The sequence below is a fragment of the Pteropus alecto genome, unplaced genomic scaffold (assembly GCF_000325575.1).
Source record: "Pteropus alecto unplaced genomic scaffold, ASM32557v1 scaffold45, whole genome shotgun sequence".
NCBI classification, from domain to species: domain Eukaryota; kingdom Metazoa; phylum Chordata; class Mammalia; order Chiroptera; family Pteropodidae; genus Pteropus; species Pteropus alecto.
This window is the reverse complement of record NW_006442491.1, coordinates 15,026,855-15,040,606: the sequence shown is the minus strand read 5'-3', so window position 1 is coordinate 15,040,606 and position 13,752 is coordinate 15,026,855. Positions and strand designations below refer to the sequence as shown.

Genomic DNA, 13,752 nt, shown 5'->3' with positions numbered 1-13,752 from the left:
TCCCTACTTTTTAGCTCCTTTTAGGCAAACATGAACAGCATATTAATATATTTTCTTTAGCAAGGTGCAAAACTGAGTTGGTATCTGGTAAAGAAATGGGGTGTGGAGTGGAGTGAGTCCCATCTGCCAGGGGTGACACAGTGCCCAGGGCTCCTGTCCAGCCTAGCCACAGCCACACTTTTTCTGGTCAGGCTTGGACCGTCGCCACTTGTGTGTGTCACTGTGGAGTCTTAAGAAATACTGAGGTTGGAGGGTGGGCCCCTGACAAGACACTAAAGGGAGCCTTAGAGGACTCTTGCCCCATAAGCTTTTGTAAGCCCCAGGCAGGCCTTTGGGAAAGCCTGAGAACTGAGAGAGAATGGGAAGAGGAGGATTTCCCCATCTCTTCTTCTGAACAGAGCCAGGCCCCTCCCCAGGCCAGGAAAAGCCAGGCCTCCCACCTGCTGTTCCTCTGGTCCTCCCTCACCACCTTCTCTTGTGTCTGTTGAAGGAAGGCTTCTGTGCTGTTCTGAGCTCCAGGTCCGGCTGGTGTTGGCTTTTGGGCAGCTGCGGCAGGGAGAGGGGCACCAGAGGCTGGGAGGGGAAGCCTTTGGAGTATGAATTTCTCCAGAAATGTCTGCAAGTCTTACCAGAGCCCTCGGTACTCAGGAGACTCCGTGTGTCCCTCGCTTTGTTGCTGGCCACCCACAGACCGCGTACCCAGGGATGCGGAAGGAGGCCTCGGAGGGAGCTTTTTTCTCCTTCCTTTTAAAGCATCACTTTTGTTTCTTGTTTACACCAGCACCACAGCCCCCTTGGGAAATGGCTAAGGGAGCAGGGGAGGATGGGCAGTTACTGAGATAGAATCTGAGAGACAGGATATACTCCACTTAGCCTCTAATCTGGTCTCTTGGGTTGAAAAGGAGGGGAGGAGGAAGAGGGTGCCTGGGAGCTGGGATGAGACAATTTGAAGCAGCAATGCAGCAGCTCCTTGCTGCATTGTACTGGTCCCAGAGGTGCTGAGCTGGGACCTCAGATCCCAGCAGGGAGTGGGGCGGGAACAGGCACTGGCCTGGTCTTGCTTTGAGGGCCACCGTGGAGTCTGGGGCATGGGTCGGGGCTTGGGTCCTGGGACATGAGCTGGAAATCACAGTGAGTTCTGTCATACTCTCAGTGCAGCCCGGACACTTTGGTCGACGGTAGATCAGGTCGAATTAATTATCTCACTAGTTCAACAAATCTGTAGGTGCCTGCTATGTTCCAAGATGCTCATGGCTGGTGACACACCACTGCGTTTGAAGCGTATGATGTTTTTACTATGTTTCCCAGCTTGCACAAATTTACTAAATTATATACATGTACTTATAGGTCCATTATAAAGCACACACAGGAAAGAAAATACGAACAAGGTAAACAGAAATAAGTTCTAATGTTTGTTTCTACACTTCAGTGGATTGTGTTGCATACATCCCACTTCGGAGAGCACTTATATGTACTCTTGCTTTCATGCTTCCGACCTCCACGATAGCTTTGGAAAGTGGATTATTTTGGAGTTGGGGCTGCCTCTTGGATAAATGGAGGGTTTGAAAGAGGAAGCAAGGCAGGCAGATACTGAGCTCACATAACTGGTTAGCACTGGGGCCCCAGCCAGGCCTGATGGCTGTCATTCTTTCCTCCACCCTCCTTGGGTGCTCAGGTTGCTTGGGGTGGGCGTTTAAGGTCTTGTGCTCCTGTCCTGTGCACCATGGTCAGGCTACTGAGAGGTGGGGCTGTTGGTGTTCAGTCCCTTTACTGCATTTGATCATCAACAACTGGCCAAAATGAGGGATCCTTTCCCCACTAGGAATACCCGAGAATTGATACTGCATTTGATCATCAACAACCGGCTGAAATGAGGGATCCTTTTCCCACTAGGAAGACCCGAGAATGGAGGCCTGTGCTGGGTGTAATGAGCATCAGAGCCAGGCCCTGGGCCCTGTTCTCCCTGACTGGCTGCTGCCGCCTCCTGCAGAAAGTTTTTCTTTACATCTACCTGTTAAACCATCCCCCGGAGGAGCAAATCTGTGAACATGCTTGGCATCTCTGGCTCTTGGTCCAGCATGTAACAGTTTTCTTCTGGCCAAGGACTTGGGGTCCACCATGGAAGCTGCATCAGCACTCGATGTCCTTTACTCACCATAAGTGGTCCAAGCGCAAGAACTTTGCTCATGGGGTGCGGGGGAGCCAGAGCACTGTAGGCCTCCAGGGTCTCTGAAGTTTCTGGTCCCTTGGCCTGTGACATTTGGCCGGGATGCTTGTGGTGCGGTTGGGGGTCAGGAGCCTAGAGAGCTGGCTGACTTGCCCCTTCCCCATCCATGTCTTCTAGGGCTATGCCCTTTCCTTCCCTTGTGCAGGACTTTGCCTTTCTGCTGGTGGGAGAATGGTTCTCTTTGTAGGTATTGGTTTCCTATTCAGAGGGAACCTCCTGATAAGGGTTCTGGGGATGCATTTTCTGTGGCCTGGGATGAAGCCTGGAATGAGGCCTGGGACCCTGGAGTTAACTTTCTCACAGGCAGGTAAAACCTAGGAAGTTAATCTCCTTCAGGCTTGTTCCTACAGACTTAATTTCCTAGTTGTTCATCCTAGGACCCCACCTCTTGGTAAAAAGAGCTGTTACAGTGTCTTTTAAATAATTCTCTGTCTCCTCCTACGTTCTGCCTCAAGATACCTTTCTTCACTTTACCCCATCCTAGCAAGGAAGGAGAAGAGTCACTTACGGTGATAGTGCAGGAAATGGTGCTGGACTAATGTTGGTAAAAGGGCCTGGAAGGTCGGGCGGACTCTGCTGAGCTGGGGCTCTCTGCCCCTCCCATGCAGGGGCCTTTCCTGGCTCCTTCCTGCCCTTCCTTGCCTGGGGAACCAGTAGCCTTTGTGAGTCTCCTTGACAACAGGCTAGATAAGCATTCTTGTCTCCTCTAAATCACTGTGCAAAAGACAAAACAGTTGTAAAACATAATTAAATGAACTTCAGTGAAGAATGAACTAGTTTAAAACAAAAAAAAAGAGACACACACACACACACACACACACAGGCACATGTTCTCTTGCCTGCTGTGTTCAAGCCCAGTCCCTGAGGCTTCTAGATGGTCCCAGAGAGCATCTGTTGGGAGGTTCCGAGGCCCAGGTGCTCTCATGTTGAAGCTCTTTGGTTTAGGGGTCAGATCTAGATAATCACGCAGCATCCTCACTTACCTCATTAGAGATGGTTGCGGGTGGAGTGTGGGTGTTAATGTTAACATCCATAATGGAAAGCCGATCTGAATGCGTCACTCTTCATTCAGTCTAGCCGGAGAGGGGTGACCCCGGAGGCTTCGCTGTGTTTTAGAACTTCTCAGGGCAGTGGAATGGAACACAGGCCTGGGTGGGAGTTTGGTTGTACCTCTTTAGTGATCCCCTCCCCGCCCACAGGTAAAGTGGACCCTTTCTAGGGCCCTTTTGTAAGGACCCTGAAGTACAGAGAGAGGCACTTGTCTGGAGCCACCTGGCTGAGCCGTGGGGGAGTAAGGAGCAGTGACTTCGTCATCAGAAGCTGTAGCGCTTTCCCTCAGATCCTATCGGTCCTTTACAAAAGCCAGCTTTGTTTCCTGTAGCAGTCTTGCACTACTTAAGGCCCTCTGTTTTGTGGTGTTATCCTAGTTGTAATTTAGTTTAGAAATAGCTGTTTCCATAAGGGCAAGGGCTGGGTATCTCTCTGCCATATCTGGAATCAACTCCTGGCTTCCTCCCTCTGTCTTTCCTTCCATTAGTAAGTATTTTGCTGTGTGCCAGACATGGGGATGTCATGAGAACAAGGTGTCTCGGGTCCCATCTTCAGGGAATAATAGACAATTACAAAAAAATCTCCAAGTCCCCATTGTAGCCAATGCCAAGAGGGAGATGGTCTGAGTATTACAGGGAATGACTGGGGTCGGGTGGGATTAGAGATGGCTGGAAGAACATTACTAGTGACACAAAGCACTTAAATCTGAAATGTAAAAAATTCCTACAAATCAATAACAAGGAAGGCAGAAAACAGCCAGTGACTTGATAGATAATTCACAAAGGAAGATATCCAAATGGCTGATAAACATGTGAAATGGTGCCCAATTTCATATATTATTAGGGGAATTCAAATTGTTAATTGAACTTAAAAACATATGTAACTGTTTCTGTGTTTGCATATGTATATAACGAAATCTTTGGAGATGTGATGAAACATCCTTTTTGCCATTTCTAGTTTACTTTGTTTCGATTTTCTTAATGAAAAATAAAATAAATTCCAAGATGCTTAAATAAAAGAAGAAAACCTGGGTTAATAGGAGATTTGGGGTCAACCATTGAGCTGCTCACAGCCCGTTCCTCCTCCCCGCGCCCCCCAGTTTCTTAATTTGGATCTTCCTCTGTTGCTTCTCTTCTTCCCAGGACTGCTCTGAGGTTCACAGGTATGGGAAACGCTCTACAAACTGTGGAGGGCTATACAAATACTAAGTGCTGTTGTTACTGTCTAATTCTAAGTGATTTCATTTCTCCTCCACCTCTTCTCATAACAACTATTCTAAATTCCCCTAAGAAATAAAAGCTCTGGGTAGTAGGCTCAGGAATGAGGCCTGGATGAAATCCAGTCACAGCCTCCTTTGCATTCTTTGGATACAAAGGAGGGGCTTTCTCTGTCTTCTGGACTGTCCCCGACTTCCCCGTAAGGCAAGGGGATTGAATAGACTGTGGCTGTTACTCATCCTCTGTAGGTGCAGATGCATGCCTCTCTTGCAGCAGAGAGCTGGCCATCTTGGCACATGTCAGAACAGTGTTGGGATCACTGTGAGTCCCATCTGTTACGTCACCTGACTGTGCTAGGTCCTCAGGCCCTGTTTGGGTCTTTTCCCACAGATTTCCGATGACAGGTATGTACTTCTCAGTATCCTAATCAGCATTTTTGACCTTTTCTGTTTTCCTGCCACGTAGGAGTCAGAGACAGAAGTGAAGGTAGATGGAGAGACTGCATCGGACAGTGAGAGCCGAGCGGAAGCTGCTCCCCTGGTAACTCCTGCAGACGATACCCCAGAGGTCCTCAACAGGGCCCTTTCCAACTTGTCTTCAAGGTAACCTGGCTCGCTGGGGGCCTTGTTCTTTGTCCAGGTGCCATGGAAGACCCAGGGTCCTCAGAGAGCCCAGTCTTGTGGTGGGAGTCTACTTCTGTCAAAGTATGTGGGGCAGGCCTGCCTACTGGCATTGGCTGCTGTTCCTCTTGTTTCTACCCAGAGCTCCATTGAGTGTCATCTAGTGCTTAACAACAATTGTGAGCATAGCCTGGAAGGGTCTGGCCCTTGAAGGGTGCTCTGAGTTGGGCTGGGAGAGGCAGTCCAAGGAGGAGGAAAGCGTGGACAAGGGGATGATGGTGGGCAAGGTCGCTGACATAGCACATGAGGAGTAATGGTTTGTGACTGATGGGTTGGCTGCTTTTCACAGAGGAACCCAAGCTTCCAGTCCAAAGTTTAGTTTTCCTTCTCTCATGCACGCACATCCATTACGAGCATTTAAAAATTCTTTCAGAAGAATCGAGAAACATCTTTACTTGGGTGAATCCAGGGTTAAAATTCTGGTCCCTTGAGACTCTGGTCCCTCCAACACCAGCTATGTGGGTAGATTAAAAACACAAACTAGAAGACCCCAAAACATTACCTAAGAGTGTTCCTATGTGTGTGCCTCCCACACACATGTCCGTTTGAAAGGTTGTTTTGTGCAGTGGTTGAGGGCATGGGTTCTGGAGCCAGACTCCTAGGATTCAGATCCCAGCTTAACCACTTTACAGCTGAATGACCTGTGCATCTGTTTCCTCCTCTGTAAAAGCTCGTAAGAAGTGTTGAGAGTTGGATAAATTAATATATGTAAAGTCTTCATAAAAGTACTAGGTGCATATTTGTGACAGCTATTATTATCGTTGTTTAATATTATCTCTATAACGATACAGGAGCAGAGCAATGTTGAATTCTGCTGCAGGAAACATGTTTTTTCTTCAGATAAAGATGGCCGTAGAAGCCATCCGAGAAGATACAGAAGTAGAGGGCGTTGCATTTTCACTGAGATTTTTGCTCGATTCCTTCTTTAAGCTGAGTGTATTTTCTGTAGGCCTTGAAGTACCCGCTGAGTTCCGTGTGGGCGAGGCGATGGCTCTAGTGGCCCTGCTCCCGCCAGCATGTGGCTAGTGTGTCTGTTGGGGTGAAGGAGGTCCTCCTGGAAAGGATTGACCTCAGGCCCGCTCCTCGGAGGACAAGCCTTCGCCCTCGGGTTTGTGCTTCGTTTTTTTTATTTTTTCCTGGACTTTTAACGTGTTTTCTGTTTCTTTCCTCTTAGATGGAAGAACTGGTGGGTGAGAGGCATCCTGACTTTGGCCATGATTGCATTTTTCTTCGTCATCATTTACCTGGGACCAATGGTTTTAATGATAATTGTAAGTGCCATTCGCGTGCTATTTTAGTTCTGTCTTCAGTTTTTCCTGCAGGATCAGTCATCTGAAGTGCTAGCTGTTGGCTTGGTTCTAGGAATCATTTGGGGTCCAGGCTCCTCACAACATTTCCTAGAATATCTGTGACTTCTTACCATTCAAGAGCCAACTGGAGGAACGTTGGCATAGGCCAGTTGTATGTGGTTAAAGATGTCTCTTCATTTTAAATATTGATTTTATTACTTCAGCTGTTTCATTATACTTTGACCCCAGCTGTGACTTTGATGCTTGGTTTTGTTTGTTTTCTTGGACAAGGCTGCATTCTGTGTGGGATGGTGTGAGAAAGAATAGAGGACAGCCGGATCACTGTAGAACTGACATTTTTCTTAAATACAATGGTTTTCCTTGAAGGCCCATGACCTATTGGTTTCTGTTTCCAAAGATTGTAAGAATTGAGTGAGCAGGCGTTCTCATTCTTTTGTGTCCTGCAGGTGATGTGTGTTCAGATAAAGTGTTTCCACGAGATTATCACGATTGGATACAACGTCTACCACTCCTATGACCTCCCCTGGTTCAGGACCCTCAGCTGGTAAGCCCTCCAACCCCATCAGGGCCCTTGGGAGATTCGGATGGTGTTTTTGGTAGATATATACAGTGGCGGTGGGTAGGAGGGGAGTGAGGGCTACAGACCTGCATAGCACCTTTGTCGTCTGAGTGGCTGGCCTTTGAGGAATCCTTAGTAGTTGCCCGGAATCTGGAATCTCCCTCAGAAGAAAGCAGACTGGCTGATGTGCTATAGAAGTAAATGCCAGGAAGACCAATACCAGGTTGGGCAGGGTTTTGTGAAGAAAATGGTATTTAAGCAATGAGTGAAGAAAGATAAGTGAAGAGGATGCTCTAGGCAGGGAAAAAACAGGAGCAAAGCAGACAGGTGGCAAAGCTGGAGTGAACCATCTCAACAGGCAGGCAGGGTTCTGTTGGGAAGGGTGGAAATAAGAGTGGGAGGCAAGATGAGGTGTGTTTTGGAGCGTTCTCTTATATTTTGAGTGTTCTCAGGTTAGGTATGGAAACTCTATAAAAAGGGCAGAAACTAAATCCCAAGTTTGTGATAGATGGAGGGTGGACGAAAGCTGCCACAAGTTTCTAGATAAACTTCTCACCTGCAGTGTCACTAGAGAACGGGGGACTGTGGGGCTCTGTCTGGAGGGTTGGGGAGACCGCTATTTCAGTCCTATCCTTGGGGTTTTTTGACAGCCTCTCTGTAAAGGACAAGCCCCATGTGCTCCCCGAGGCAATGACCTGTCTTTATTTACAGGTACTTCCTACTGTGTGTCAATTATTTCTTCTATGGTGAAACAGTGACGGATTACTTCTTCACTCTGGTCCAGAGAGAGGAGCCTTTGCGGATTCTCAGCAAATACCACCGGTTCATTTCCTTTACTCTCTACCTAATAGGTATGCACTCGGCGGCACACACGTTCCTGTGCCTGTCTTGTTTTTGTATGTCTGCCAAGTAGGAGCTGGACACGTTCTCAGTTAATGTGAAGTTTTGATGACATCCACTCCGAGTGGGCAGGGGAGCAGAGTCGAGACTCTGCCTTACGCGAGCTGTAGCAACTCTTTACTGAGAGAAGTGAGACTGAGGGGCTTTGTGGGTGTGGGGACTGCAGTCTTTGCTACCTGTCCTTGTGATCCAGCCTCTGTTGGAGGACAGCACAGTGTGGTCCTGTTTTGATTCTCCTATCGGCAGAGATTGTACGGTGTGACAAACAAAAACCACCAAGGAACTTACATATAAGAAACAAGTGGCCATCTTTAGGAGAGCCTTCTTAGGAGACTGCCTTGAGGGACAGTCTCCTGTACTGATTTAGGTTTTAAAAGACTGTGACTTCACAGGGCCTGGGATCTTAATCCTCTGAGTCTCAGCCCTTTTTAATCTAGAGCTAAAATGGAGGAGTTTCTATGAGGGTTAAATCATACAATAAAACTTGACAAAGTGTAAAGTGCTCTGTCAGCCTAACTCAGTTCAAACTGTACACTAGTTCTAATAATGCTAGTGTTTTTCCTAGTTGCCTTTAAAGCTAGTTTGAGACCGAAGAAATTTGTTTTGACCTAAATTTGTCTTACCTATTTTCGATCAGCTCTGTGAATGACATCTGGCTATTAAAAATACAAAATTCACTGCTTAAGGGGTCTACTGACATTGAGGATATTCAGAGGGCATGTTTCAGAACCCGAATGCAGCCCCCACAGGGAGGCCAGGGCTCTGGAACAGCAACATGCTCTCTTCTGGGCAGGACTGCTTTTGAGAGGCCCAGCACACTTGTGGGTAAAAGTCCTTTTCCTTCCTAGAGGAGGGGCTGGGTTTGCAGATATTTCTTGACACCATATGGGTCAGTGTAAGACTTGGCAAGGGTGGCCTTGACCCTATACCTAGTGGATTCTACCCTCCTGCTGTACACCAGATCTCTTCTCTGGGACAGAGGTTAGCAAACTTTTTCTTAAAGGTCCAGATAATAAATATTTCAGGCTTTGGGGGCCCAAGGTCTCTATTGCAACTCCCCAGTTCTGCCACTAGCAGGAAAGCAACTACAGATAGTATGTAAACAAATGCGCTTAGCTGTGTTCCAATAAGATCTTATTTATAAAGACAAGCAGCTGGCTTCACTTGTTTGCTGGCCTCTGCTCTAGGGTCAAAACATTCTTATCTGGTGAATAGTGGCCTAAATTGAGTGTTGTCTGCAAGATTTAAAGATAGTGGCTTCCTTTGATTGTCTTGAAGAAGTCATTTTTTTCCCTTCTGATTGCTATCTGAAGAACTAGCCTGCCCCTGCCCCCCAGGCTTGGGGATTGTGTGCTGGTTAACTGCTATCAGGAAATTTGCCAAAGGACCAGGTAACACAGATAAAGGAAATGACTGGGACCAAGATAAATGTGGAATGTGATTCATTTTGACCTTTCTCCTCCCTCCCTCAAACCAGGATTCTGCATGTTTGTACTGAGTCTCGTCAAGAAGCATTATCGCCTGCAGTTCTACATGGTAAGGGAAGTGCGTGTGTATGTGTGTGCGTCTCTGTGTGTGTGCGAGAGAGGGAGAGAAGGAGAGAATTCTTGGCTTAAATGAAGTTCTGCAGAAATGCAACAGGCCTCTTATCCTTTCTGTAAATAAAACTCTGGAGTGCAGTCTGTCTTCATGTATCTAGAACCCAGAGCATGAGGAAAGAGGGCTCGTTTAACTTTGGCAGCTCTCCGTTTACTTAGACCCAGTCATGGTTACTTATTTTACATCCTAAGTAATCGCTCCACTAGGACCCGAAAATGGGCTCCAGGTAAGGCTCAAGGTGAAGGTTCAGGCATGTCCTATCTGCTACATCATTCCGTCAACTCTAAGGCATCCTTTCTCTGAGTGCCCCAAGCACTCAACAAATACTAAGAATGAGAAGTACCCAGGCTTTTGGAGCACAGAAGGACTCACTCACTAGTAGTCCCGACTGGATTTGGACTGTAGCTGGGGGACAGTTTCTTCAGAGGCCTGTTCTGTACCTTTTCACTTCTAATAAGACAAGTGCAGAAGCAGATATCTTCCCTACCCATTTCTCAGCAATTTTTTTTATTTTGGTATTGACTGTTATTTGAAGTTCCTTTCAAGGTAAACCAATAAAGTCAACTCTCTCTTTTGCAGTTTGGCTGGACCCATGTAACATTACTGATTGTTGTAACCCAGTCACATCTCGTTATCCATAACCTGTTTGAAGGAATGATCTGGTGAGTAATGACGATGAGGGGATTTTCCCTTTTATTTTGTGGGTGTTTCTCATGTAAAGGTACTTTACCCTCTAAGCCAATGGCTCACACCTTGAGCTACATCAGAATCCCATGCAGGGCACCCCTGAGTTGCTGCTTCAGCAGACCTAGGGAGGGGCCTGAGAATTTGAGTTTCTAGTGAGTCCCAGCTGATGCTGATGTTTCTGGTCAGGACCTACACTCTGAGAACCACAGTTCCAGACTAACAGGTACAGGGATATTTAAAAAAATCAAAGACAATGCTAATGTATGGCAACACATTTGAAACCCCAGAGTAAATTTTTATGATTTCCCAGCAAAATATAAACTAACGTCATGAAGAAGAAAACTTAAGTAGATTGATAACTATAGAAGAATTTTGATAATTGCATAAGTATCCACACTTGGGAAAAAAAAGCAATGATAACAGCTGAGTTTTATTGAACTCTTAATACTAAAGCTGATAAACATAGGGAGGGAGAAACAAGAATAACTGATTTTTTTTTTTTTTTATGATTGTGGATAAAACCATTGTAAATAAACTATTAGCAAATGGAATCTGGCAACGTGTCAAAAGAATGTATACAGTTGTGTGCAGCTTAATGTTTTGGTCAGTGACGGACCGCATGTACTGTGTTGGTCCCTCCCAGTGGAGCTGAAACATTTCTATCGCCTGGTGAAGTCATAGCACCGTGCATTACTCAAATACTGACCATAGTGCTACAATTGCTTACAGTATTCAGTACAGTAGCATGCTGTACAGATTTGGAGCCTGGGGGCTGTAGGGGAACAGAATTTGTCACCCCAAAATATCTCTGTTTGGCATAAGAATTATTTTAGGCTGGTTAAGAAACAACAGACAAAAGAGAAGCTTTGTTATTTTAGGCTGGTTAATTTTAAGAAACAACAGACAAAAGAGAAGCTTTTAAAACTAAGTACACGATGCCTTTGTAAAAGGCATTTACGTTTGTAAGGGTGTCTTCCTGCAACCTGGAAGAGGGGAAAGACCTTATCTCTACAAACTCTTAACCACTGCAGAAGAGAATGGACCTAAATCTGCATAACAGCCTTACCCTCGTTTACTTTGCTTTTTGGGATAACCTCCTCTGACTTCCTCCATGCCTAACATCATCTTTGGTCTTCAGCTGAAGATGATATTTAAGGTGGTGGCTTCAGCCATTTTGCCAGTTACTCAATTTTTCTGGCATGCATGTTATTACACTTTTGTTTGTTTTTCTCCTGTTTGTCTTTTATTACAGGGATGTCTCCTCCAAGAACCCAGAAGGGTAGAGGGAAAATTATTTTTCCTCCGTTACTGAGCAATAGGTTCTACCATTTACCATATACTATTTGTGTAAGGCACTTGAGGATCTTCCTACAAGGACTTAATTGCCTAGCACATTTTTCAGAATGTATCCTGTAGTTAAGCGGCTGTACTGTTAGTAGATTTTATTCCAGAAATGCAATAGTTTCAACAGGAAATCTGTCAGCATTGATAGAAGTCAGCCGCTGATTGAAGAAGCTAAGTGAAGAGGTGAAGGCGTAGCCTAATGTATACAAGAGGTGTTAAAGAATCGTGGCTAAGACCCCAGACTGAGCCTCTGTTTCCAGATCTCAGAATGAGGGTACAGTACCACCCACCTCCTGAGGTATAAATTACTAAATACATGTAAAGTGCTTAGAACAGGGATGAGATCATATAAATGTTAGACATTTATTACAATTAAAACAATTATAATGGAGTGGAGGGGGATATAGTTCCTTCTGGTTTTTTTTTTTCAGTTTTTGCTAGGTATTTCTTAACAGTAGTGCATACTATGTCCTCAACTTTGGGGACAATTTACTGCTTGCTTCGAAAGTGAGTAATATTAAAATCTCTAGTTACTGGTTTTCAAACTTAATCTCCAAGACATAAAATTATAGTTGTATAGCAGAGAATATGTACTGAAAGCTTTGACCCAGGAGATGTTTGGGGGTTGGGAAAATGCAGAGGCTATAAACCCCTGCCTCAATAAGCAGGAAGTCGGAACATTTTGTCTATGGTTAATGGGCCAGGAGACTGAGAATTTTGTATAGTATGTTAAACTGTAATAGAGGAATTTTTTTTTATTGTAACGGTGGTGTTTCTATTTTTATTTTTAAAAAATTTTTTAGAAGAAATTTAAAAAAAGTGACTGTCAGAGAATGGAGCGTGAGAAGAGGAGGTTGATGTTACAAGTGTAAACAGCCCCCTTTTTCATGGTGGGGATGATCAGACAGCCGGGGGAGGCAGAGAAGAAATTTAGCTGTGTGATTTTACCCTCAGAGTAGCCCTGGGGAAAGGTAGGGCTCACTAGACAGTTAAGAAAAAGGTAAATTATGAAATAGACATAAAATATATTAGGATTGTGGAGTCAACTACTAAAAGAAGAAAAATCAGAACTGATTAAAAGTGGCTATATTGGGGAATGGAGATAAAGGTGGGAGAAAAAAGGAAAACTTATTTTTTTTCTTTAGAGTTTAAATGTGTGTTATCATGTACATAGATTATAATGAGAAAAAGAACAACTGACATTCCATGGACTGCCACCTTCATTTATTCAGTAGTCATTTGGTAACCATTTGAATACCTGCTATGTGTCCAGTGTTAAGTATGGCTTGTTTGGTATTTTATTTTTTTAAATTTATTTCTTAATGGGTAACAAGTATTTATTAGTTATTTCAGTACTGGAGTTTATGAGTGGTGTGGACTTTTGCGATATTATCATCTTGGTAGAATTAATCCTTTGGTTTATTTCCTAGGTTCATTGTCCCTATTTCTTGTGTGATCTGTAATGACATCATGGCCTATATGTTTGGCTTCTTCTTCGGTCGGACTCCACTCATCAAGGTAAGTGGATCACCCTGACGTGAGCTGTCACCATGAGGGAAGGATAATGCTTTCAATATGAGTAGGTCAGCTTGGGAGGCAGGATATCTAACTTGTATGTATGTCTTCATGTCACCCTGGAGAAAGGCTGGTAGTAAATTTTAAGAGAAAAGCCAAACAGAAACGTTGACAACTACCCACAGGAAAAAAAGAATAAAGAATAAATTTTAATTGACCGTATAGGCACATTTTGGGAGCTTCGATCTGAATTTGTGTGTTGCCATTTAATTAGTATACTGTTTTATGACATAATTAAATGATTTGAATGACCAATTGAAACAAAAAGGAAACTGAGATGAATCATGCAGGGAACCAAGAAAGCAAGCATGGGGATATTTTTTCAGGGGAGGTAGTTAACAGTGAGGTTTTTAAGTATTCATTGTTCCCAAAGCCAGACTTATCACAGCATCCTTTGCTAAGAACTTGCTCTCTGTCCACAGCTGTCCCCAAAGAAGACCTGGGAAGGCTTCATCGGGGGCTTCTTTGCTACCGTGCTATTTGGTCTTCTGGTAGGTGGTGGCTCCTGGCTGGGTAGGGGAGTGGACAGAGGCCTCACACATTCCTTTGAAGCCTGTCCAGGGCTAGAGAGCCTGTCTCCCAGGGCCAAGGATTCTGTCCTGCT

General features: G+C 45.0%; 1 protein-coding gene across 1 annotated transcript in view; it reads left to right on the top strand.

Moving 5' to 3' along the window:
• CDS2 (CDP-diacylglycerol synthase 2) overlaps window positions 1-13,752 on the top strand; it is a 41,480-nt gene that overhangs the window by 21,783 nt on the left and 5,945 nt on the right. The window contains exons 2-9 of the mRNA XM_006921616.3: window positions 4,960-5,096; window positions 6,349-6,445; window positions 6,931-7,028; window positions 7,755-7,894; window positions 9,421-9,479; window positions 10,122-10,204; window positions 13,004-13,091; window positions 13,571-13,639. Of these exons, the coding sequence (XP_006921678.1) occupies window positions 4,960-5,096; window positions 6,349-6,445; window positions 6,931-7,028; window positions 7,755-7,894; window positions 9,421-9,479; window positions 10,122-10,204; window positions 13,004-13,091; window positions 13,571-13,639 (771 nt within the window). The remainder of the gene's footprint in view (window positions 1-4,959; window positions 5,097-6,348; window positions 6,446-6,930; window positions 7,029-7,754; window positions 7,895-9,420; window positions 9,480-10,121; window positions 10,205-13,003; window positions 13,092-13,570; window positions 13,640-13,752) is intronic.